A 25,987-nucleotide genomic window follows, 5' to 3' on the forward strand; every position below is an offset into this window, starting at 1 on the left:
GCAGTTATTACTATAAGTTACTTAAGTAAATGTACAAATATCTTACTTTTTACATACAGGAGATGAATAATTATGATGTTTGTTTATTACATCTAAGTAAAATATTTAAATAGGGCTAAACTTGTGGTTTGAAAGAAGGAACAATTAGTTTTGAAGATGCTTTTTGGAGAGTTTTATGTAAAGTGTACATTTTGTAACTTAAGTAAAAGTTTTACAGTAATTAATTATAGATTCTTTAAAAAAAAAATCAATGTAGACATAATTAACATTGATGTAGTTTCCATATAAAAATCAATTTTGTTGCCAATTAGATTTAACATTTTTTTCTAAGGAAACTTTTATTATAGTTCTAGAAGCAACTATTATAATAGTCAAATAAAATCAATATCACAATCCTAAGGTAAAATGAAAAGATAACAACTCATGTGTATTATAATCAGATTTATTTGAAAAAACAATTTACAAACTATAGTACAGTAGGCTTTTTTGTGTGTTTTTTTGTTTACAAAGTTAAAATCTAACATACAAAAAAAAAAAAAAAGTTCTATTGTATATGAAACAAATGTTAGTAGTTTCCATACTGTCTTAAAATGTAACTTTAGTGTGGAATTTCCTAAAAGCTCTGGAAATACGCCAAGAATTGGGTTCTTCATATTTGTTGTATAGAGGTTCAATTTTCTGTTGCTTCTTTTGTTTGGAGAGTTTGGTAGGATCACTGTGTTTAAAGAACTTGGGAGCAAACTCCACTAGCCACCTAGGATCAATTGCTGTCACTTCTCTCATGTACTCTTTTGTTGTCAAAACCAATTCATGGTAAATAACCCTAAGAGAGAGAGAGAGAGAAATTTCAGGAATTATAAAGATGGATACAATTTCTTGTTTTAAAAGAATGCAATGATCAAATACTTAAATATGAAAAAAAAAATGCATCGCACACACAAATCAGAAAATAAAATATATATATATATAAAAAAAACAAAAAACTTGTGATAGTTGAGTTTTTTTTTGTGTGTTTTTTTTTGCCTTGGTAATAAACTATAACATCATTGTAATGTCCTTATCTAAATTACAAATAGGTAGTTTTCCAATATTTACCAATCAGGCTGTCGGTTGAAAAGGGCACTCGATGGATGAATGTAAACAACTTGACTGTCAACAATGGTTTTGTAACCTTCCTGAGGATCCTTTTTGGCAGCATTACGGAAAAAGCCAGAGCAAATAGCTTTTTGTACACGCACAGTATTTTTACCACAGGAGACAACATCCAGTTTGTGCCTTTAGGAGAAGAACAAAATTATACCAAAGAAATAGTTTCAGAAACAGAAAACACTAAGTGTTAAAGCTGAACTCCAATAAGCCAAATACCCACAAGAAAGGATTAGGCTATAAAAAGTTAATTTTCTCTAGTTTAACATTCTTATACCATTGACAGACCTAATTCTGTAGCTAAACTAACATTGGATTGTCTGCAACAAGACAATTGCTGACCAAAATATTCAATAAAAAAATGTCCTACCTGTCCATAATGCCCAACATCTGTTTCCTAACATCTTGTGCTCTCTTCAAAGTTCGAATCTGAACAAAATTTTCATAGCACCAGGGACTGGAGAATTTATTGTTTTTCCAAGAGTTATACACAGCAAGGAGAGTTAAATGATCTCCTTCAGCCTGATGAAACTTTGCTTTCTTGGAATCTGCCACAGCTTGCTTGTCCTAGAATACAAACATTTCTCATTTACTTGTATTTGTAACTTTCTTGTGTTTATGTATGATATGTTATACTTACATAATTGCACTAATTGTTTATTTCAAGTTTAATAATAAGTAATATTTAACAGCAATCAAAGGAAATGCTACAAACCTTAGGCCTGTAAAAGACATTTTGAACACTGAGCATAGAAACAATGGTTAATATCTCATCACTGCAGGCCAGGTGTACTGACATGATTAACATTTTGGATAACATCGGCTCCAGAGGAAACTCTGCCATCTATCAATAAAAAAATATAAAATATTAAAACAGTTTCTGAACATATTTTTTAACCAAATACAATCATAATGATAATTTGCAGTTAAAATGAACATTAATGTCAAGCAAACAATTTCACTTGCATTTTCAGATTGAAATCTAAGATACACTATCTCTACACTGGTTTGTTATAAGCTGCTTGTAGAAGGAAGAGTATCAACATTATCTATGGTCATAACATTAACACTAAAGTTCCCCCTTTCCATGCAACTGATGAAAATAATTGATTGCTTTTTTGTGTGTATAAGATGTACAGAATCAATCCAGAAACACTATAAAAAATGACAGAAGTCTAGATATTGCCAAGATAAATAAAAACAGGTTGATACATTTTAAAAGTAAAGTGTGCACAGGTGATCTATCAGCATATTGGTTTAATTGATTAAACAGTGGAGCTGTGTAGATATAATGTGCAGAGTGAAGTGTAAGATCTGCAGATTATATAGATAACTTTATTCTATAGCCTTTTACAGCACTGGAATGATTGAAGCAAATTATAATTCAAGCTTGCAGGAAAACCAGAACTTTATGTTTTGTACTTTTGGCAAAATTAAGTTACAATTAGCTGTGGCTGGTTATACTGTAGCTTAATTAAGAAAGAAGAAGAAAAAACAATGAACTTGTTATATTGAGATCATTTCCTTAATTTCTTCCCCAGTCACTACATCAAGATCTTACCCTTCAATTTCTTCCCCAGTCACTACATCATGATCTAACCCTTCAATTTCTTCCCCAGTCACTACATCATGATCTTACCCTTCTTCCTAATCGAGTAAGCAGACCTTCATCATCAAGTGCACTCAGGGCATGCAGCTGTTCCATGGCAGAAATTAAAGTTTGCATGGGCGGGGCATCCATGAAATCAAAAGACAACAAATCATTGATGCCCATAGCTTTCAAACTGAGTACAGTAGAAGCCAAATTTGTGCGTTGAATTTCTGGGACATTTGTGGATAACATCTCATCTCTGTAGGCACGTTCTGTATACAAACGGTAGCACTTTCCAGGACCTGTGCGTCCAGCACGGCCTGCTCTTTGTTTAGCTTGTGCCTGAAACATAAAGTAATATGAACATATGTTCTGACAGAAATGTATATAATTAGCATTAGCATGGGATGGACAAGCCCTAAGGGATATAGGTGCTATTTCACAGATCATCAAATTTAGAGCAATACTTTGTTTTCCTTCATAGCATTATATTTTCAAGAGCAAAAGCCTAATGAGATTTATTATCCATTGAAATGAATAAATAACAATGAGCACTCCATACAATAACCTCAAAAGGTTATTATTAGGACTTATAGAGAGCCCGAATTACAATACAGATGAAAAAAAATATTTCAATAAAAAGTGACTACTTAAGTTGAAAAATACATGCAATAATACATACAAAAATAGTATTGCTTAAAAAGTTAAAACCTTAATCCTGATACTATTTAAATACCAAAGGAGAAAAAAAAAGGACAAAAAAATAGCAGGATAATGATTTGAACAAATTCAATTTTTTTTAAAGCATTGATTAAAAAAAATTGAACCTGATGTTATTAAAAAAAAAAAAAGACTATATGATATTCTTCCTTTAGTCTACAATAACTAAATCTATTTTTGTTAAAGTATTAGCACATCTGATTAGAAATGGATGACATATAAGGTAAACAATGAGGAAGGAATCCATTACCTGAGAAATAGGAGTGACTATAAGTTGGTCCATTCCTGTCTTTGAATTGTACACATTTTGTTTCACAAAACCTGGATCAACCACATAGTAAATACCATCAATAGTCAATGATGTTTCAGCAATGTTTGTAGCAATGATCACCTGATATAGAAAAATAAATGTCAAAATACATGCTGAAATAATCTTTCATAGAAAAATAGAAAACTTCACTAAATTTACTATAGAAAAAATACATTATACATTTATTATTGGTTAGAGATCTATAGAAAATGGTGACCGGTCATTTCATCCCCCGGTTATTTCATCCCCAGTTAAAAATTTTTCTTTTATCATTGTTTCATTGTGATGTTAAGGCTTTGACTTTAAGTCCTCATTTCATCTAATATATAAATAAGATTATGTAGAATGCTTTTTGATATTTTTTGATATGTTACTAATGCGTTTATAGTGTTTCCTCTTCCACTATGCATTCATGAGAAATCTTATAATATATTGTAAATGCCGCTGATAACTTGTCATCAAAGGCCAAGGTGTGGTGGAAGTACGACCATGTTTCACTTTATTTTATTTTTCAATCGCTCTTTCTTGAAATTGAGCGCATCATTCTTAGCCTTGAAATATGGTTTTATTTTTTTTTTTTCTAATAAAGGCTGACTTCACCCATATCAGGATAACACATTTTTACATTACCTCTATATTTATACATGTTAAATTTTTATAGTTTATTTAATTGGAATTTTATTCTTACATAATATGTTACACTTTTTGTCATTTAAATAAAAAATGAATATATTAAATATTCCTCATTTCATGATTCTTACAATTACTATTTGTTAGATAAAATGTTCAGATGATGAAAAAAACGGGATGAAATGACCGGGGGATGAAATGACAGGGGATGAAATGACCGGGGATGAAGTGACCGGGAACCATAGAAAATGCATTAGCATTTAGCAAAATGATTTTGAATCAATAACTTTTCAACTATTTGATTTGAAAACATTACAAAATTGAGAAATAAAATAAAATTTAGATGTAAAAGATGTATACCTTTCTGGACCCAGGTGGAGCAGGCTCAAAAATTCGTGTCTGCATCTCCGAAGGTAAAGCACTGTAGACTGGAAGAATGATCAGATCTGGAACTTCAGGGCCCAGTGCTTTCATTCGTTCATACAGAATCTCACAAGCTGTGTCAATCTCTTCTTGACCAGTCAAGAATAAAAGTATATCCCCTGATGAAGGTAGGCACATTTTTGTTACAAACATGTTTAAAATTAATACCAAGAACAACAAAAATCTTTTCATTACTGAATTACTGTACCTGGTGGTTCTGTTAAATGAATTTGCATCACAGTGATAAGAGAAGCATCCAAGTAATCTGTTTCTGCTTCCTTTGTATAAAGTATAGCCACTGGATAAGTTCGTCCAGGAATAGTAAAGATGGGCTGTAGAATGGAAAGGTTTTATTTTGCTTTGTAATACAATATTACGAAACCATGCAAATTAAATAAAATTTCAACTAATGAAGTCTTCAGCAATTAAACTTTTTGTTTTAAACACAACTGCTTAGAAAATATGTTTGTCTATACTAATTACTTGGACTTACAGATAGCAACAAATCATTTATTAGTCGAAAGAGCATTGCTGTTGATGAGCTATCAAAACTGAAGAAAATAAATGTTTGATTAACTTACAGCTTCATAAAAGTATTGTGAAAATTTGACTGCATCCAAAGTAGCAGAAGTAACAATGAGTTTCAAATCTGATCTTTTTTTTACAGCCTGAAAGAACATTTTGAATGTATAAATGGTAGTCAAATATGATTTAAATTAATAGACATTTAATATACCTTGAATTAATACTAAAAACTATTAAAAAAAAATACATGAAGATAAAATATTTTGCAATATATGATGTCTAATAAATGCAAAATATAAGATACCTGTTTCAATAGACCAAACAAAACATCAGTATGAATTGTTCTCTCATGAGCCTCATCCAACATAATGACCGCGTACTGTGTCAAATCTCCATCTATCAAACATTCTCTGAGTAACATACCATCTGTCATGTACTTAATTTTAGTTTCAGCACTGGTACAGTCCTCAAAACGAATAGTATAACCAACCTAAAAAAAAAATGTTTAATATTTTCTGTCACAAAGAAGAATTTGATGATTAAGTGAAAAAAAAACAACTCCTCAGATACAATTATTTAATATCCAGAAAATTTTAACTGCAAATGTTCATTCTGTAAAACATTTAAACTGCATCCTATAAAACGTAATTTTTTTAAACCAAATTTCTAATATCTAAACATAATGAATTACAATAGAATTATTTGTCAACTTACCTCTTGACCTAAACGACATCCAAACTCTTCTGAAACTCTTTTGGCCACTGACATTGCAGCAACTCTCCTGGGTTGTGTGCAACCAATTTTTCCTTTTGTTGTGTAGCCAGCCTCAGCAAGATACTGTGTAATTTGGGTTGTCTTTCCAGAGCCTGTTTCACCAATTACAATTAGAATTTGGTTGTCTGATACTGCCTGCAAGTGATAATGAATATAAATGTGACGTGAGCAGAGGATGAAAAATATGAAAACAAAACTTCCACATTCTACACAGTACTTTACTTTTTCAAATAAATGTGATTTGAAAAAAGTTAAATTCATTTGATACATCTTGGCTGGTTTATTAACAAAGATTAATTAATACCACATGATGTAATCTATAAAAATAATGTTTTTCATTTCATTATTCATCTAATTATGTTGAAGTCAGAAATGAAATAAAAGATACAAATATTAACTATTAAGTGAGAGTGTACCTTTAGCAAGTCATCTTTTAATTTGTAGATTGGCAAACTTTGTCTTTGTTCAATAATGGACTTCTTTTCTTTCTTGCCATAGGAGGCCTTAGCTCCACCACTAATATGTTTTTTCCATTCAGGCTCTTCTTTTGGGGCCATTCCTACACCTCTCATATTGGCATTTAGTGTACGTCCCCCATCTGTAAAATAATGACATAAAATTTTCACATGGCATTCGACTTAATCACTTAACAATAGAATAATTCATAATAATGCACACACAAAAAATTTATTAACTATGCATACAATGAAAATAAATTATATAGTAAATATTTACAAACATAAGTGAACAAAATTAACTTACCCTCTGGCATTGGATCAATCCAATCATTATTAAGTACAGTGGGAACTGAGTTCACCTCTGCTTCTCTTTGAGCCTGTTTCATTTCTCTTCTTTCCTTTTGTAAGGCATTTCCCATCATAGCTGACTGCGCCAAGGAGCCATCAGGGTTCTATTCAAAACAAGTATTTTAAAAATGATATGTAAGACGATAGATTGACATAAACTCAAACAACTTAGCAAGCTAAAATGCCTTCTTTACAGTAATTTGAAAGCACTTCAAAGAAAGATGAAAAATTCCAAACTTGAATTTAGTGCTGAGCAACAAAATAAAAATTGAAATCAAACTGGTTTACCTATGACAGCGCTTTAACTTTTGAGAAAAACTAGAAATATCTAAAATTGGTTTAAAAATAAGGACGTTTAAAAAAAATGGAATGGAGAGTTAGGGACATTTTAAAAAATATATGAGATTTTGATGATCATGGCATTAGAAGTTTCTTAGTAAACAACACATAATCAAGCTTGGTAGCAAACATGATTGTACAATGCTGGAACCTAACTGCTGATCACTCTAACCACCTATTATGTGTTATTATGGTATAGTGGACTAAGTAGCATTATAAAAGTACCTAATTAAAAGCCACTCAAAACAATTCACATTCCAATCTATTCTTCCATATAGTCATGCAAGAACAAACGATTTACCTTCACAATTTTAACTGGGCTGAGCTCAACCCACTGTCTTCCATGACCACGCAAAAATGGAGGTTCTTCCTCAACCATTTCAACCTCAACATCTTCATCTAAAAAATAATTTCTCAATATTACATTACCACTACATTAGTAGTATTAATATGTATCTATCTATCTATTTATCTCTCTCTATATACTTTTTTTTAAAAAATAGATGAGAATGCAATTAATACCAGAATCATCTTCCTTTGGTAAAAGTCCAGTTTCTTCATCAAAGTCAGGCAAATCTGTATAATCAATGCATCCTGCAGCCATCAACTGTTTCAATTCCCAACGTTGAGGAGAGGATAATCGCTTAAATGTCTTCATTTCAGATTTTTCATCTTCAAGCTCAGGAGCATCCACCAATGGTAGAGTATTAGGTCGATCAGGGTTTCTAGCTATGTTATCATCTACTCTAACTTCACCTCCGACACCTGATCGCGCAGGATTTAAATCCTCTCCTGTTTTCTGATCAACATCCTAAAGAGAGAAATCAAAATGTACAAGTTAAAATCCAAAAATTGTTTATTAACTCCTGGTAAACCTTATTCATATATTTATTCATAAATAAAATCATGTCTCAAAAATTGATGGCTTTTGATATATATTAATAAATATACTGTATATATGAGCTATCTAGAAAGTCCTTTTAAAACCACAGTACCTTAATGGACAAACTAGGTTTGTTGCCTGTAAAAGAAAGAACTTTGGCCTTGACTTTCTGACCTTTACTAACAACATCACCAACATTGGTTACACGTCCCTCTCGGCGCAGCTAAATTATACAAGAAACATAATAAAAATAAGAGTTAGTGTATGACTCCTATATGATAATAAGACTAAGACTAAGACTGCTTTATTGATCCTTACAGAAATTTGTTGTGATTACAAGGACTCTTTTCTCATAGAAAGACAACACAACAGAAAAATACACATAAATACAACAGACACAACATAAAGAGTTCATAATATATAAACTTGATTAGTTTGAAATGTTTAAACTTGTTTTAAAAATGAACTTGAATACAAAAGGAAAAGAAATGACCTACTTGTGATATGTGAACAAGACCTTCCCACCTTTTACGAAGTCCCTCTAACTGCACAAAGCAACCAAATGGTAGAATGGAAGTAATTTTACCTTCATAGATCTGTGGATAATCAACAAAATTTCAAAGTTGAATTTTTTAATTTGATAACTAAAAATAAGTTTTGTATTTTTATCCATTGTTGCTTTTTTTTTTTAATGACAGACATTGTGTAATGCAAGTAAGACTTAATATGAAGACAAATGTTTAGTCTATTACTTACTGAACCAACTAAAGGCTCTAATGGGATATCACTATATTTGTCTTTTGCTTTAACTTTGTCTGAGTCCCTAATATTGCGATCTTTGCTCCTTCTGCTTCTATCCCTACTACGTGACCGAGAATTACTCCTACGCCGATGCCGACTTCGTGGTGACCTGCTCCTAGAACGTTGCCTGCTTCTTGAGCGACGTCTTTTCCTGAATTTAAAATACAAGTTTCATTGAACATCCAATATATTGTTTTTACTCTTTGCAACTATAGCACTTGTATACTAAATACTTGACACAAACAAAAGAGAAGTAACTAATACTAAGAATGAATGATAAAATAAATAATCAATTTGTTTAACATACTTTTTTCTATCCCTCTCTCGGCTATGACTACGATTCCTGTCACGACTCCGACTTCTGTCACGGCTAGGGCTTCTGTGGTTTCTGTCTCTGTTCTTTTTCTCTCTCTCCATCTGATCACCTTCTCTACCTTTCTTTGAAGCCCTACCAAGTAGTGCCTCTAATTCCATCATCATGTTGTTAGCTATTGATGCATCTCCTTCTTTAGATGAGCTTGGTTTAACCTCTTCCAACAGAGAAGTATGTTTCTTTTTCAAGCTGCTATCTTCTTCACTGCAGTAGCCATTTTCATCATCCAGCATTTTCTTTAAAAACAAATTGATGGGGAAGAAAGATATAAATAATAATAATAATAAGACATACACAAAACAGTATTAAAAGCAGGAGTACCACTTACCTCAATAACTAAATAATAAAGTAAGATAATATTTACTGTGGAAACTAATATTCTATTAAACTGAGAGAATACTTACTCGAACATTTGGATCATTAGGTAATGCTAATCCAGGAAACAATTTTTTTTTCAAATCAGGATCATCTTTGGTATCCAATTCTTTTTCTACTTCTTCAAAACTTTTGGGTTTAGGCTTCATTTTTTGAATGAGCCGCAACAAGTTTGCAATCAATGAATCCTATATTTACATATAAAAAAGAAATATACTTGAATTTTATACAATAACTTGCTTAAAAAAGATTACTTAGTCATAAAAAAACAACATACGGGCCATTTTTACAAAGCTTATATTAACTCACTCTGTCTGTCTGGTAAAAAGTTTGTACACAATATTTCTCCCACACCCAATCTCGGATCAAGTTGACATTTTGCACAATTATTTCTTTTACCTAACAAAACAAGAATCAATTTAAAAAAATTAACCCATCAGTTAACTAATTATTGGTAAATTATTTTTTTGTTTGGTATATTGAACAAGGGAAATAAATCATACTTAAAAGATGTGGTGGTATAAGTTGAATTAGTCCCCTTAAGGAATCTTGAGCCCTAAGTGAACATTTTTTTAATGAATTTAAAAAATGATCATGTAAACATTCACAAAGATACCCCCTTCTTTCCTCTTCCTTTCACAATTGGCCCAGACAAGTGATAGGATCATAGCGCATTGAGAAAGCTAAAAGCTAAACAAAAACATTTGGTAAAAATATTTCAATCACACAGATTTATATGTCTAGGTCAATCTTACATTCAATTACATGACTGATCCAAACTAATTGATACAATTACACTTAATATAAACTTTGTTGTTTTTTTTAAAGTATTTTTTATGTTTTTCTTGTTTTTCAATTTTAAGAAGAAATTTTAATGTGCAATTAATTAATTAATTAATTAAAGAAAATTTAGTTATTTCTATCTGCTTAAATTTTTCTTTCAATAAAGCTGACAGTAGCTTTATGTCTACTTATAAACATAACAGAAAGGATTCTTGACTAAGCCAAGAATGACTAAGATTGTATAATTTGTCTACAAAACCTATTTTATTGTGTAAGTATATCCATTGATAAGTTTAAATCACACAAAAAATCTACAAGTTAAAATTGATGGGCCTTTCGTTTGCACCAGGATTATCAATGATGTGGTACATATGGTTGGGAGGTAGAAAAGGCATCACTATTTAATTGTGGTGGCTCAAATTTGAATCCTGATGCAGATTTGGAATATTAAGTTTGAAATTTCACTTGAGCTGAAATTGTGCCGAGCGCCTGGCATAGAAACCTCTCCCAGATAAACCCTCCCCAAACATTTCCACAAAACAGACTGGGACCTGAGTCCCCAGAGGATGCTATAGGAGCAACGCTATACAAAAGAATTAACAAAACAACAACAAAGAATATTAAATTAATTCAAGAAATTCCCTGATCACACTTAGATGAAGTTAACCATTACAAATGTTTTACATCTTAGTTGTAAAAATAAAATTAAATGTCTAATTTATCAAAACATTTGTAGTTTAGGTAAAATTAATTTAAAAAATCTATACTCTGAACCAAGAGATGGTTTTTAAAATTAGCAACAGTAAACTAATACTTAACACAACCCAAATAATACTCAAGCATTATGGCCTTATTGAACTTTCTAAATTTTTAATGTACTTCAGAAGCATTAATTAAAGCTGCAGGGATATATACATTACAATGCAATGATTTAAAAAATTGACAATCCTATTGATTTATTTCAGCTAAAAAAAATACTGCATTCTAGCCTCTTTTTTAAAATAAACTTTAAACTATTTATAAATATTATATCAGCTTTACTTACTGAAAATTGTGCTTCTTTTTCTTCTAAAGCCTTTTTAAAACTTACAAATGTATTGTTTTTATCAGCCAGATCTATTATGAACTCAGCTGTAAAATATGTAAAAATATTATTATTATAGGTAAGCTCCAGGAAGATGTAGAGATGGTATAATGAAACAACAAATACTAGTATACCAATAACATGGCTCTATTCGACAAAATTAGACTACAGTAAACAGTGAATGAAACCAGCATATCTCACATAACACTGGAGATGAAAAACACACACACTGGACATGACCTTCTGACACGCTGGACGCACACAGAAAAAAACAACTCAGTTACACTACAATCACCCCCGCCTAAAAGTTACAGGAACATAAACATGTAAATAATAGTGAAGGACAATGATATAGGAGGCCTAAGTATCCTTACAGAATACTTACAGAGTTACTCTATTGAAAAGCATTGTATAACTATAAACAAACACGTTATATACACTATAAAATTATCTTAGGGTAATTATATTACCCTAAGTGTCATATTAAGCATACAAATATTAAGTTAGACCAGTAGAGAAAGTATTTTGAATAATAATGTAATAAGTAATACAATACAAAAAGTCTTAACTAGAAAAGCTATAAATTATAAAATGATCAGTTCTAAGTGTGTCATATTAAGCCTACAGATACTGAGTTAGAACTTGTGATATGGAAAAATTAGTAAATAAATGTTAGACCTTATAATTAGGTCTGCTTGTTCTTAGGTTATATCTACCAGGACCACTATTGCCGTCGCTTTGAATTGGTGACATCGGCGTCTCTCTAAATGGAGACTCAGCCCCTGCATTTACTTCTTCTTGATGTCCATTTCCCCCCTGTTGTACATTTGTGTTAGGAGTAGCCATTAGTTCCATAGTCCCATGGTTAGTAGGCACCTGCATCTGTGTGATAGGGTTTGTCTCTGACTTAAGGTCTTCATGTTCCCATTTGTTGATACACCTCTGATTCTCCCTCTCTTGGAGCAGCGGCCAAATGTTGCAGTGACACTGTTTCTTCCACCAGGAAGTCTGACAATGGCATACTGTGGGTTGCATGTGATTAAGTCCACAGCTATTGTACCATCATCATATTTTGATGCACAGACTCCCTTTTTTAACACTTTTCCTGGTTGAGTTAACCATGTTGGGAGTGATTTGCCAAAGGTGGACCTGTGATGTGATAGAAATTGAATATTCTCTCATGCAGTGTCTTGTTTGTAGTGGTACAGAGCAGATAACGAAGAGAGTGCAGGGCATGGTTTAACACCTGCTCCCATTTGGAAACCGGGAGTCCTTGAGTGTTTGAGGCCAATGTTATAGCTTTCCAAAATGAGCCATTTAGCCTTTCTACTTGAGAATTTCCTCTGCTTGTGGCCACCCCTCTCTCGTGTAAAAATTCCTGCACCTCTCTTGACATGAATGAGGTACCTCTATCAGAGTGTACATTGTCAGGCATTCTGAATAGTCTGAATAGTCCAAATAAATTATCTAGAGATCTGATTACTGTTGAAGCCGACATATCAGAACAGGTGAATGCAAACGGGAATCTTGAAAATTCGTCAACTATGGTTGGCAGTTATATGTTCCGAGATGTAGAAGGGAGCGGTTCATACTTAGTCTCTGGAAAGGCTGCATCGCTTTAATTAGAGTTCCATTAGAATTACTGAAATATCTGGGTTTTACTTCGGCACAGATTCTGCACTGGTTGACAACCAGTATGACATCTTCACAGAGAAAGGTAAGTTTTTTCACTTGCACTAGATGCCATAGTCTTGTTACTCCCAGATGACACAGAGAGTCATGGAGCAGTTTCAATTCATTTTGACTCATAGCTGACACACACCTGTTTCTAGAAAACATATCAGCCGCAACATTGTGTTTGCTTGGTCTATACAAGACATCGAAGTGGAAACAGCTCAGTTCCAGTCTCCACCTTTGAATTTTTTCATTCTTTATTTTCCCTTTGCTCTGTTTGTCATACATGAAGGCCACATAGCATTGATCCATGACAAGGGTACAGCGATTTCCTATTAAGTAGTGGTGCCATTTCCTTAAATAAAGATTCTACAATGGTGCCGCCTTTCACTTCTGGAGTGTTCTTGAAAAGAATGCCACAGGGCGGACATCCTGAGGGTGGCAGCTATTGCAACATACGAAGCGTCTGTTTCAACCGTCAGAGGTCGAGTATAGTCGATGGTGAAGATGGCAGCTTTCTCCAGCTCCTGCTTTAACTCGTTAAGGGCTGTCTTTACTGTTTCTGAAAGAGGGAATGACGTAATATTTGCCAAAACATTTATTTTGTTAGAAAAATTTCGGATCCACTGCGAGTAGTACGCCAACATGCCCACGATTCATTTTTATGAGCGCTTATCATGAGGAGGAGGAAGGTTTCTTAAAGCCTGGAATCTGTCAGGGTCTGGTTTGAGTAGGCCTTTAGAAATTTCGTATCCCAATAAGCAAACTTTGTCAGTGGCTATCGTACTTTTGTCTTCATTAAATGTGATCCCATACTTTCTAGAAGCATCTAGAAATCTTAGCAGATTCTCATCATGTGACTCTGTATCATGACCACATACCGTTACATTGTCCACGTATGCAAAGGTGTGCTGCAACTTTTCATTCTCAATAATTTGATTTATTGTTCTATGAAAGCATACAACTCCGTTGGTAACACCGAAAGGAATGCGACAGAACTGATATAGTTTGCTACATGCCACATGCCTCAGATGCAGTAAACAGCCTTTCCTCAGTCTTGATTGGTATTTGATAGTAGGCACTTTTGAGGTCTAGAGTACTAAAAACAGAAAAGTTGGATATCCGTTCTACCAGTTCATTGACTCGGGGCATTGGGTATGCATCCAGTAAGGTGAAGCGATTTATTGTTTGACAGTAATCAATGACCATCTTTCTTTTACATAGATGTGTAAGAGATTGCATTTTCCCCTGTACGGTATGGTCAATTCCTTATGAAGACTTATAAAGTCTATGCCAAGTATTACATCCGAGCACAATCCAGCAGCTATGTTGGCTGTTGTTTTACTTGATATACAAACAGTTTTGAAGTGTTCCTTTTTACAGCACTGATGACATAATGCATTTCGAGCAGGGCATTCAGTCCTAGAGTGTCTCCTCCTACCACAGAAGTAGCATAGCAACTAATTGACATTCAATTCTTGGTCTTCACTAGAAATGGACTCCAACACATACTCAAGAAGCATGATATACACATAGCGCTATTACAAGAAACACTACTGTCCAAGAAAATAAACATCACACAGGGAATTATGACCCTCATAAGAAACGACACTCAGGCAACAGTAAAACATGTACAGAACAATACAGATATCGACATGCAGGAAACAATTCTTTGGAGAGAAGGAACTAAATACACCATCAAAAACTTCTATTGCCCACCATCTTCAATAGCAGAAATAGACCTACAACTACCACACTACACAAGGACAATAATAGCTGGTGACTTTAATGCACATGCACCCTCCCTAGGCTACCCATACTACAACAAGCGTGGCAAGGAAATAGAGGATATAATAAATGCCTCTAACCTACAACTTCTGCAAAACAAAACCTCACCTCCAACATTCCTCCATAGAGCACACAACACGACTAGCAGACCTGACCTAACTTTTATCTCTACAGACATTACAGACTCTTCTAAAATAACAGTTCTTGAAGACATAGGTAGTGACCACAGGCCTATACTCCTCAATATTGGAACTCCAGGTAGATACCAACCCAGCAAAACAACTAGATGGAACTATAAAAAAAGCTAACTGGGCAGCTTTTTCACAAGAAACAGACACAAGACTTTCAAGCATAATGGAGACAGATGTCAACTCAACCTACGCAACTATAGTCTCCAACATCTTACAAGAAGTGAAAAAACACATCCCTCGAGGTCAAGTTAGGAAATACAAACCTTTTTGGACACCAGAATTAGATAAATTAGTAAAAGAAAGAAACATGGCAGGAAGACTATAGAAAAAAAAAAACTACTAGAGAGAACAAGACAAAGTACAACAAATTGACAGGGCTTATAAGATACAAAATAAAAACAGAAAAAAAGAAAAAGTGGACCACAACATGCGAACATATAGACCTAAACAAGGATGGTCGAAAGGCCTGGACCCTTCTGCACCTGCTAGCAGGAAAAAAAACAAATAAAAAACCCCCAACCTATAAAAGGCACTGATGACCTAATAACAGAAAACCTTAAAAAGGCAGAAATCTTCAATAAATACTTTGCAAGCATCAACAAGTCAAAACCAAGAAAACAACTGGACCAGGCCTTTAGTAATATCCTAAAGAAAAAGCTCCAACAGTCAACTGTCAGATCTTTGACACTCAATACTCAATACTGCCCTAAAAAATCTCAAGTCAAGAAAATCCTCTGGACCCGATAAAATAACAAATGAAATGATCCGGGGACTAGGACCTGTATACTTAACTTTATCAACCATATATGGGAAACTGGAGACATACCACAGAAGTAGCATAGCAACTAATTGACATTCAATTCTTGGTCTTCACTAGAAATGGATGTTTCTAGATGGGAGCGAGTTGGCGTTTTCATTGACCCGCAAGATATTTCGTTTGTTGAATTGTAAGCCTGCACATGAGTTGTGGCTGTTTCTAACACTCTAGCTTCGTCATAAGCGCTCTAATGCAAATGTCTCTGTGCTGTTCTGTAGTTTCTTCTTTAAACTCACAGTCCCGGGCCAGGCTTAGCAACTTTAGCATAAAGGACTTGACCGTTTGGCCCAGCTGCTGTTTACAAGTAGCAACCAAATGTCTAGCAAAAATGTCATTCTTTAACTTTAATATAAGTAGCCTTGAGTGTGTCTATGGCCATTGAATAGGACATCACTGATGAGCATGTAAACCATAGCATATACGTGATATTTCAACAACTTTATTTTAAAGTCTTCGTTAATATCCTTGATGGATAAAAGAAAATTCTGAAATGTGTCATACCAGTGAGTCCATTTGTCTGAGGCCAGAGGTGCATTAGGATCAATGTCCAACTCTTTCTGAGTAATTTATCCATTGTGGATTAAGAATTCCAACACTTATCCAGAAACAAAATTTTGTCAAATAAATTGTAATGAAACAACAAATACTAGTATACCAATAACATGGCTTTATTCGACAAAATTAGACTACAGTTAACAGTGAATGAAACCAGCACGTCTGACATAACACTGATGAAGTACTATAAACACACACACACTGGACATGACCTTCGGACACGCTGGACGCATGCAGAAAATAAACAACAATATATATATATATATATATTTCTAAATTCTTTCAAAATTTGTTAATCATAAATCAATAAAAAAAACAGCCATTAGTAACAATGGTTAATATGAATTTGAAATAAAGATATTCAATTAGGGTTAGCTAAGTTTACTAGCTAAAAAAATAAAAGTTTCAATATACTTACCTAAATCTTTATCACTTATTCCCAAGTGATTTTCGAGCTCAGTGCAAACTTTGGATACAAGAGACAAATACTCAAGTTTCTGTAATTCATCCATCTCTAAAAAGATCCAATTTTTTAAAAAGCTGTTAATTGATACTATCATTAGTTTCTTACCTAATTCAATAAAATCATGTATACTAGATTGTATTAATAAAATTAAAAAAAACAAGGTTACAAAGACAGTTTGTAAAAACACAAACTCAAATCGGCCCCCGAAGTGGTCCACCCAGGCAGGTAAAAAGGCAGGTTTCAATACTTTCAGAAAGGACATCAGAATGAAATTCTATCAAAGACAAATGACAGCGAAAAATGGAGAAAGAGGTTTGACAGATCTTGTGTGATGACTCAGCAGACCAAAGGATAGGTGAAAGTGAATGTGAAGTTAAATGTGACCTGGCCTAACTGATTATTATTATTATAGTTTTTATATAGCGCTACTTTCATGCTTATAGCATGCTCAGAGTACTTTTGGTCCAATCTCATTTGTGGACCAGTGGGGGGGGGGGGGAAGGGGTATCTAGGAGTTGGTTTTTCGTGCTGCCTTTATGCGCTCAGTAAACACAACTCTGCCCGAGTCAGGTGTCGAACCTTGAGCCCCCTTCTAGGTAGCCAAGCCAAGTCAAGTTCAAGCGCACTTGGCCTCTCGACCACGATGATGTCTTATAATTAATATCAAATTCATCTAAATGTTTTGTAAAAGGTCAATCTCTTATTCTACGGATATTCCCTTCTGCAGTTCATGCAATAATATCAAAAAGTATTTATTAATTGTTGTTTTAAATTATGTCCAACTTATATGCATACTAAATAGATTTTTTCTCTTTAAATAAAATAGTTAACATTTTTTTTTGTTACTATTAATAGTGAATAGTTGTAAAAGTGGTGTATTTTTATGAAAAATCTGCTTGCATTGATAATTTTTAAAATTAGATGGTTCACTTTCGGAAAAGAAAAAAGTAGCTGTTGCATCAGAACTTTGAATGATCTAAAATATTGTAGGTCCGATTTTTATTCTCTCTTCTAGTTACTGAGATCTAAACGAGACGGGAGGACGGACAGACAGGCCACACAAAACTAATAGCGTCTTTTCCCCTTTCGGGGGCCGCTTAAATTATATAATTGAGTATTATTAAGAATGACTAGATTGTCAAAGCGATAGATCTAAGAAGTAATAATGATGATTTTTAAAAGTAAGGATATATGATTGATAGATAAAGATTTGATAACTAGTCAAAAGTTTAGGTGCAAAAGTTTAGGTGCATTTTATGCAGCAAGTCAAAAAAAATACATGGAAAATGTTAAGACCAGGATACAATTAGGCAAGGTTTATCATTTCCATTTTAAGGCTCTAATCTGAAGAATATTTGTAAACAACTAACAAACTTTTGGTGTTTTGGTAGTATAATACATTATAGGGTGTAAGATGTAAATATTTTAGAGAGGGAGTTGTTTTCTAAAAAAAAAAGGGTTAGAAATCCTTTATATTTGGATCAAAATCTTCTTTAAATATGAAACTACAAAAAAAATTAAACTACAAAGAATGAAGGCTGATTAAGCAAAGCTAACAAAAAATGGTAGGGGCATACCTTTTTAGAATTTAAAAAAAGGGGGAGGGGGAAGAAGCTTAATAGGATTTTAAGAGGAGGGTGGAAAATAACTACTAATCTTTACCTATATATATGTAAAATGTATAAACAGTGTAAATAGGGTGAAGGAGGTAGACTGTGACCTAAAACTTAAGTTGTTTTTATTATTATGTCTGTATATAAGATTTACACTTGACAAGTAAAAATTGGTAGGAGAATTTAGATCTACCTACTACCAAAATCCTACAACACTTGACTAAAGTAAACTATACAAGAATTTTTTTGATCTACTAACATTAGCATTTGACATTTTCATATTAAAAAAATTTAATAGGGTGTTTGTATTAAATTACTTTTTTCTTACCAAAATGTATTCCAAACAACCAGTTTTAGACATCAATGTTAATGATCTTATATCATAATATTTGTTTGTTTGATCATTAACATTGATGTCCAAAACTGGTAATCGTAATTTAATACAAACACCCTATTATTATTTTTTTTATGGAATCAAACAACTTGACTTATGAAACAAATAAATCAGCTCCATAAGCAGAATAAATATTGCCAGGCTCATTAGCAAAGACTTAGCCAATCAAATAATATCTAGTCTTAACCCTAGGAAGAGGTAAAGTCATCTGGGTAACATAGGAAAAAACGGTATAAGTTTACGTGACTAGATATGCTAAATCAGGTTTCTCTTATATTTTAAAAATATGCAGAAAAAAATTCAGATTACAAATATGTAATTTGATGTCCTCTGAGATAAATAGTTTTTAAAATATATTTTTTAAAATTTAATTTCTTATTACCATATCTATATTTTCATTGGAATTGGAAATACGCCTTTTTTGTTTTGAAGGCTCAACACTAGATTATCTCCCTTAAATTAATTGCCAACTTTTTTTCTGTTTGTATTTTATCTTTGTTTCTAACAACTATTAGATCTAATATTAAAATTCATTTAAAATGATAGCATTAGAACAAAAAACTCTCTTTAAAAAAAGTTATTGAAAAAAAGAACTTCATCAATTTATTATTAACATTTTTTTTTAGACCTTCATTTCAGTAAATATACTTAAAAATTCATAAGTTAACAGCATAACATAAATCTCTTTAAAAAAAAAGTTATTGAAAGTTTAATATAGGTAACAACATGGTGGTCAGTAAAGGTATCTAAACAATTACCAAAAAAACAACAACCTAACTTAGACATTTGAAACTCTTTTTTCTTACATAAAAAGACAGCTAAATGGAAGGAAATTGGGTCAGAATCATTGGAAAATGGAAAAGCACATTAGCCACATTATACAGCATGCTAGTTTCATATTAAGTATAAAAATAAAGATTTAATGACCACAAATTAAGGCACAAAAACAGCGAGTGTTCAAATTCATGTAATGTCCAGATTAAATTTATAAACTACTCTAGACTAGATCTAGATTCTATTCAGTCTAACTTTGAGACGAGTAATGAATTACTTACTATTGTCAGTATTGATATATAGTAACTATTGACTATTGTATTGAACAATTGTAACTGTAGTCTAGTAGTAGAGACAGTCTCACTAGTTATCACTAGACTAGTGACTAGTTAGTATCAGTAGACTCGTAGAGTCAGTAGTAGGCTGAGTTAACTGAGTTAGTTAGAGAAGGCAGAGTTCTAAGACTCTAGAGTCACTAGAGACAGTAGAGTTGAGTAAGAGTTAAGACAGTTATAATGTTAATGAGTTAAGAGTTGTACTAACCTAAGTCTTTGGACGTAGAACTTAGAAGTGTCCTAGAAGTAGATTCTAAGCCTTACTGAGTTACTCAGCTAAGTTCAAAAGTAAAGTTTAAAGACCAACTGAAGAGTTTTTTTTCGAAATTGAGATAGCGATTGATTCAGACAGTAGATAGCATCAAAGTTAGTTCCTAAAATTTTGAGATTTTAGAAAAGCGTATTTATATTAGAAAAAGTAATTTGAAAGTGGAAAAAATAACGAGATTTGAAAATCAGCTTCAATGGCCGAAACCGGAAGTGACGTCTTGTAATGGACTGAGAAAATGTAAATAAAAATAGACATACGTTATTGATAGCGATTCAGATGATCTACTTATCTAAATCTAGCTGTCAAACAATTTTAAATGATACTTATCATGGGATGCACCAAAATGCACTGAAGCTAACTCTTCTACTTTTTCAAAATATATTATAGAGCAGACTATTTAATTAATATTATAGATAGATTAATAGATAGGACTAGAGTCACTAGACACTGACAGTCACTAAGTTTAAAGTTATGATCGTCTTATGACTAGATCTAGAATTAGTAGTAGAATCTAGATAGTAGATGGTAGATTCTAGATCTACTATAAATTATAATAATAAACTATACTAGTATACTAAAAGTATAAGTCTATTATAATTTTTATTATAACAAAACTAAATGGATAGATCTATCTATCTCTAATTCTAGCTAGTCTAAGCCTTCTAACACTTTTACTAGTCACTCACTAGAATTCACTAGATGACTAGATTTAGTTTATAATAATAATACTTGACTGACTTGACTTTGGCTTGTAGTAATACTAATAGAGTTTAATACTTATACTAGAGACACTAGAGTAATAGTTTATAAACTAGTAGATTTAAGTAGATCTAGAGTAATCTAGACTAGCCTAGACTCTATCTTTGTTAAGTCTAAGCCCAGTCGCCAACATTTTTTAATGCTTGAATTTGTATATCTCTGTAATAGTACTAATAGTAAGACCTAGTGAGTAGTGTCCTAGCATAAAGATTATTCATACTATTCATAGATATAAATAAATATAATATTATATTAGTCAAGGACTAAACCTAAAGCCTAATAGAAGCTAAATCTATATAGAATATATTTATAAAAGATCTAATTCTAATAGGCCCTATAGCCCTTTACTAGCCCTTACTATACTTATTAATAAGGCTAGACTTTAGATCTAAAAAATAATAAGTCATCATTTATATTGGTAATATTAAATACAGATCTATACTAAACACATGTGACTTGTCTTTAAGTCTTAAACTTAAACAGGGTCGGTCCTAACGATTGCGGGGCCTTATGTGAAACTGATTGCGCAGGGCCTAGTCTGGGTGGGAATAAGGATAATAAGTGGAAATTAAGCTTTTGTATTTAAAAAAAATTCGACTTTGCATTTTATTCAATCTTTACTAAGTACAAGGTTACGATCAAATTAACTTTACTTTACGAACTTTGCAACCTATGGCATATTAATATGCCAGTCACTATTAATGTAAATAAAGTATGGAAACTTCCTATTAAAGTGAAAATTTGCCTGATTTTACATTTTATTACATGAAAGTTGACAATGCCTTTTATCGCGCGTAGGATTAGCGTTTTCCGGAATGAATGACACCCACAAATGACAATTTTGTCTATTTTTCAGGAGATTTTTATGAGCTTTCATGAGATTTCCAGGTTTTATATATACCGGTATATATATATATATATTGCAATTTAACAATTACACCTAGAATTAGCGTGGGGCCTATGAAAGTGCAGGGTCCACTGCGACCGCATAGGTTGCAGTGGCTTAAGACCGGCCCTGGTCTGAAATATATTAGATTGCCTAGACCAAGAGTAGAGTAATTTATTATTATTAAGAACAATAAGAGTTAGATGTTTATGTTAGATCAGATAATCAGTTTAACATATAAGATATATATATATATATATATATATATATATATATATATATATATATATATATATATATATATATATATATATATATATATATATATATATATATAACCACTAGTTCTATATATACGTATACATAATTAAGTATAAATGTTAATAAATAAATTTTTTAAAATCTATTTTACAGAAAACATATGACATGTGGCATACAGACAAGTTTACTAGATGGATCTTTCATCATTTTGGAAATACAAGAAGAGTGAATATTCCCTGTTTCTATTGTGAAACAAATCACAGAAACATTCTACAATTTTATTTTATATAATAAATACCAATAAATGTAAATAAAAAAATCACATTTTAATAGAGTTCTTCATTATACACACAACATTATTTTAGTATGTTCCTTTTCACTTGCTAGGTTTAGGCAAAGCTTCGAATCAGGATTTAATATTATTATGTCATAGCCCAAAACTCCAGCAGGATGTTAGTTAATGGCAGTGGTCAATGTTTGAACCACAGTTCAGAGCGCAAACCACACAACTTTCTGCGTTTTGAAACGTATTGAAATTTTGATCATTTCTATGTTATTGCAGATTTGAATGTCCATTGCAATGATGACTTGATCTGTAAAGGGGTTACATTTAAAAAAAAATAAGAGTTGGATCTCATTCTTTGAATGATGTTGTATATCGGAAATTGCAAGGTGGAATAGATATTAGAGGCCAAAAGAAAATCCACTGCCGAGGGAAGACGTAGACGTCGTAAAGAACATTTAAATTGAATAGCTCTGCATTTTTTAATAACAATAAAATATATATTTATATATTCAGTGATTAACTGGCAATAATTGGGTTACTAAAATTTAATAAAATGAGTTGCATAACTACATCAACAGTAGTCTATATGCATTACTGAATATTAGATTGATGCTACAATTTATTTTCCACTTCCCAGAGAAAAGAAAAAAAAAACAACTCCTTTTCCAGTTGGATAATCTCTTCTCTTGTCTAAACACAATTTAAAACTTTGTTACAGTAACAGATTAACTTGCTAACTTAACTATCTAATGATTCTATTCGTGAGATAAACGAAAATTCAATTTTTACATATAGATTTATAGAACTATTTAAGTAAGAGTGTAACAAAATCCATATTTCGTATATTAATAATGATATAGAATTGGTAGATCTAGGTCTAATTTTTGCCTTATAGATTAGTTTTTAGAAATTTAGATCTAAATCAGACTACCTTTAAGTCTAGGTTAAGGTTAAAGCTATTTGCTAGTGTTGTACGAGGTTGTGACACTAGATTCAAACTAAATATAATCGTGTACTACAATAACTGCATTGAATGAGCTTAACATTGTAATAAATGTTTTTTTCCCATATTTGGCCTATTTAGGGACGACTATAGGTTAATAATCACTATTAAGTGTATAGACAGAGTATATAATTTTAAACTTTGTTTTTCTAGATCTAGGCCCAGCACCTCGATCGGATCAGTCTAGATAGATCTATAAAGATAGGTCTAATCTCTAAATATCCAATACTACCATTACTAGATCTAGACTTCATCTAATTAAATTTAGGTCTACTTCATACATCATTAATGATCTGAGAAAAAAAGATCTAGCTCTTGATCAAAAGCAGTAGATGTAGAACTAGAATAAGCCTGAAGCAGTAACATAAGCCATAAATTGCGTAACTTGACTTAAAAGAAACATGTGAACTGAGGCGCGCGGTACTGCGTGGGCTAAAACGCTGTTCGCTTGACTAGATTGACTAGATCAAGAATAAGCCGACAAACAGTAGATCTAACATGCAAAGCCATAAATTGCGTGATTTGACCTAATTTCCCCAACTCTTAACATCCACTTTTTATAAATTGGTGTGTTTTAGTCGCCTTTGTTTTCAAAAACTGGCATTCCTGTAAAAAAGAATAGGGAAATACGCTAAGCCATAAACTGAAAAATTTGACCTAATTTCCCTTAAACTACGTCATCGACCTTGGTTGTCTGGGAAATACTGATCTCGAATGGCTTCGAGATTGTGAAATTTAATAGTCCCTAAAACGCACATTAAATTGCTTATATCTAAATAATTACAAAGAATATATGTCTAATATTTCGTATGTATGTTTCTTTAAGCATTATGAAACTAAAAAAAAGTATTACACCGGTTTACGCGTCTGACCCCAAAACCTCTTCAGTTGGTCTTTAAGTAAGTTGACTTAGTCTTACTACTTAGAGTTAGTAAGTTCAAGTTGTAGCAGAGTACAGAGAGTGCTTCACAATAATCAATATGAATAATGAATATCATTCAATAATCAATTGATTCAATATCCGCTATGAATAATTAAATAATTATTATTTATAATATTTAATAATAAATGATTAAATATTAAATTTAATATTATCAATCTTGACAACTTCAATCAAGTGACTGTGAAGTTCTTCAAGAGCTTAAGTTAAAGACACTTGGATCTAGAAATCTAGATCTAATTAATAAGCTAATACAGACCTAGATCTATAGATCTAGACTAGATCTTATATTCTTATATTTTATATTATAATCTTATTATGACTTATAATTCTAGTTTTATGCTATAATTTAACAATTTAATTTAGTTATCTTGTAGTTGCAGCAGTAAATCATATTTTGTAAAGAACAAAACCTTATTTGAACAATTAATGTGTAGAGTCTACGAGAAACAATTTAAACTGATTCGATCTACTAGATCTATTCTAGATCTATCTAGTAGAGTCTATTAATTTCATCAAAATATATTCAAATAAATAAAACGAAATATTCAAGTTCTTTGATGAAGGCTTTAATAATTCATTTTAAAATAGAATTATTTTTTACTTTAATCAAAACTAGATAGAATCTAAATCAACAACGTTAGACAGGCCTTTGCCGGTCCTTTGGACACAGCTGCGTGGAAAGGGAAGAACTACTACGCCTCACATCTTTCCAACCATAGTCAATTTCCATGCATTCATCTCATTTCTATGAGATGATCAATATTCGTTTTAAGACTGATGGTGACCATAAAATAACAAGAGCTAGATATCTCTCATTTGTCCTTTGACTTACGTCGTCGGGGTGCTGAGGCAGTTTATGTAACCAAATTCATCCACTTTCCCCTGTCAGCAGATATCAAGATATAAGCCGGTCCATTGTTTATTTTATACAGCAAGCTATTCTTTGGACGACTCATTTTTTGTGCTCCTTTTCAATGTAGCCTACCCTTAAAAGGACTTTTGATAGAGAGTCATGTCTTACGTACAAATTGCAGACCAAGCCAGCTATCACCTTTCGTCTCTTCACAGTTCTTCCTTTTTTTTTCAGCCAAAAAAATTCTAAAGATATAAACTCATTTGTCTTCTTTTCCTGGTATCTAACATTTTACTCTCAATGCCTATTAAATCTAAGCTTAGATTATTCTTTCAGCCTCGACGTTCAGTGTCCAACATTCACAATATAGAAGTACGGAGACCACTGTTAAGAATGAATTTATTTTTTATTTTTCTGGGAAGCTGATATTATTCTTCCAGATTTTCCATAATTTGCTCATGGCAGTGGATGCCAAGCTTAAACGTTTTTTTTTATCTTTTTTTAAAATTAATCCTCGCCCATCTCTAGTTTGTTTGACTTATTCTAATGTTTGAC

At 32.2% G+C, this 25,987-nt stretch overlaps 1 protein-coding gene across 3 annotated transcripts; it reads right to left on the reverse strand.

Annotated features, from left to right (window-relative positions):
- Nucleotides 1-428: 428 nt before the first annotated feature.
- Nucleotides 429-24,953, reverse strand: LOC106075042 (ATP-dependent RNA helicase DHX8-like). Of its 3 annotated transcripts, none has more exons than XM_056032054.1 (23): nt 24,836-24,953; nt 17,007-17,102; nt 11,525-11,610; nt 9,726-9,884; nt 9,256-9,557; nt 8,904-9,099; nt 8,645-8,743; nt 8,260-8,370; nt 7,787-8,075; nt 7,566-7,663; nt 6,882-7,029; nt 6,536-6,717; nt 6,060-6,254; nt 5,650-5,835; nt 5,402-5,488; nt 5,029-5,152; nt 4,758-4,939; nt 3,708-3,848; nt 2,786-3,079; nt 1,862-1,990; nt 1,517-1,713; nt 1,096-1,275; nt 429-823 (listed from the first exon to the last, which is right to left on the reverse strand). In XM_056032054.1, the coding sequence occupies exons 2-23, from the start codon at nt 17,098-17,100 to the stop codon at nt 586-588; spliced, it is 3,717 nt and encodes a 1,238-aa protein (XP_055888029.1). In that variant the 5' UTR covers nt 17,101-17,102; nt 24,836-24,953; the 3' UTR covers nt 429-585. The 3 variants fall into 3 exon arrangements, with proteins under 3 accessions (XP_055888029.1, XP_055888018.1, XP_013091415.1); XM_056032043.1 differs by lacking the exon at nt 24,836-24,953 and adding an exon at nt 24,556-24,649; XM_013235961.2 differs by lacking the exon at nt 24,836-24,953 and adding an exon at nt 20,379-20,493.
- Nucleotides 24,954-25,987: the final 1,034 nt, after the last annotated feature.

Source organism: Biomphalaria glabrata, chromosome 1, assembly GCF_947242115.1.
Source record: "Biomphalaria glabrata chromosome 1, xgBioGlab47.1, whole genome shotgun sequence".
Classification (NCBI taxonomy): Eukaryota; Metazoa; Mollusca; class Gastropoda; family Planorbidae; genus Biomphalaria; species Biomphalaria glabrata.

Bases quoted from the DNA above. Each gene is read 5' to 3' on its own strand.
- LOC106075042 (XM_056032043.1), bottom strand. From the start codon at position 24,634: ATGATATTCATTATTCATATTGATTATTGTGAAGCACTCTCTGTACTC. The intron at 8,744-8,903 runs GTAAGTAATAGA...GATTATCCACAG, and splicing joins TAGAGCCTTTAGTTGGTTCA to ATCTATGAAGGTAAAATTAC. The intron at 5,153-5,401 runs GTAAGTTAATCA...TCCATTCTACAG, and splicing joins CACAATACTTTTATGAAGCT to CCCATCTTTACTATTCCTGG.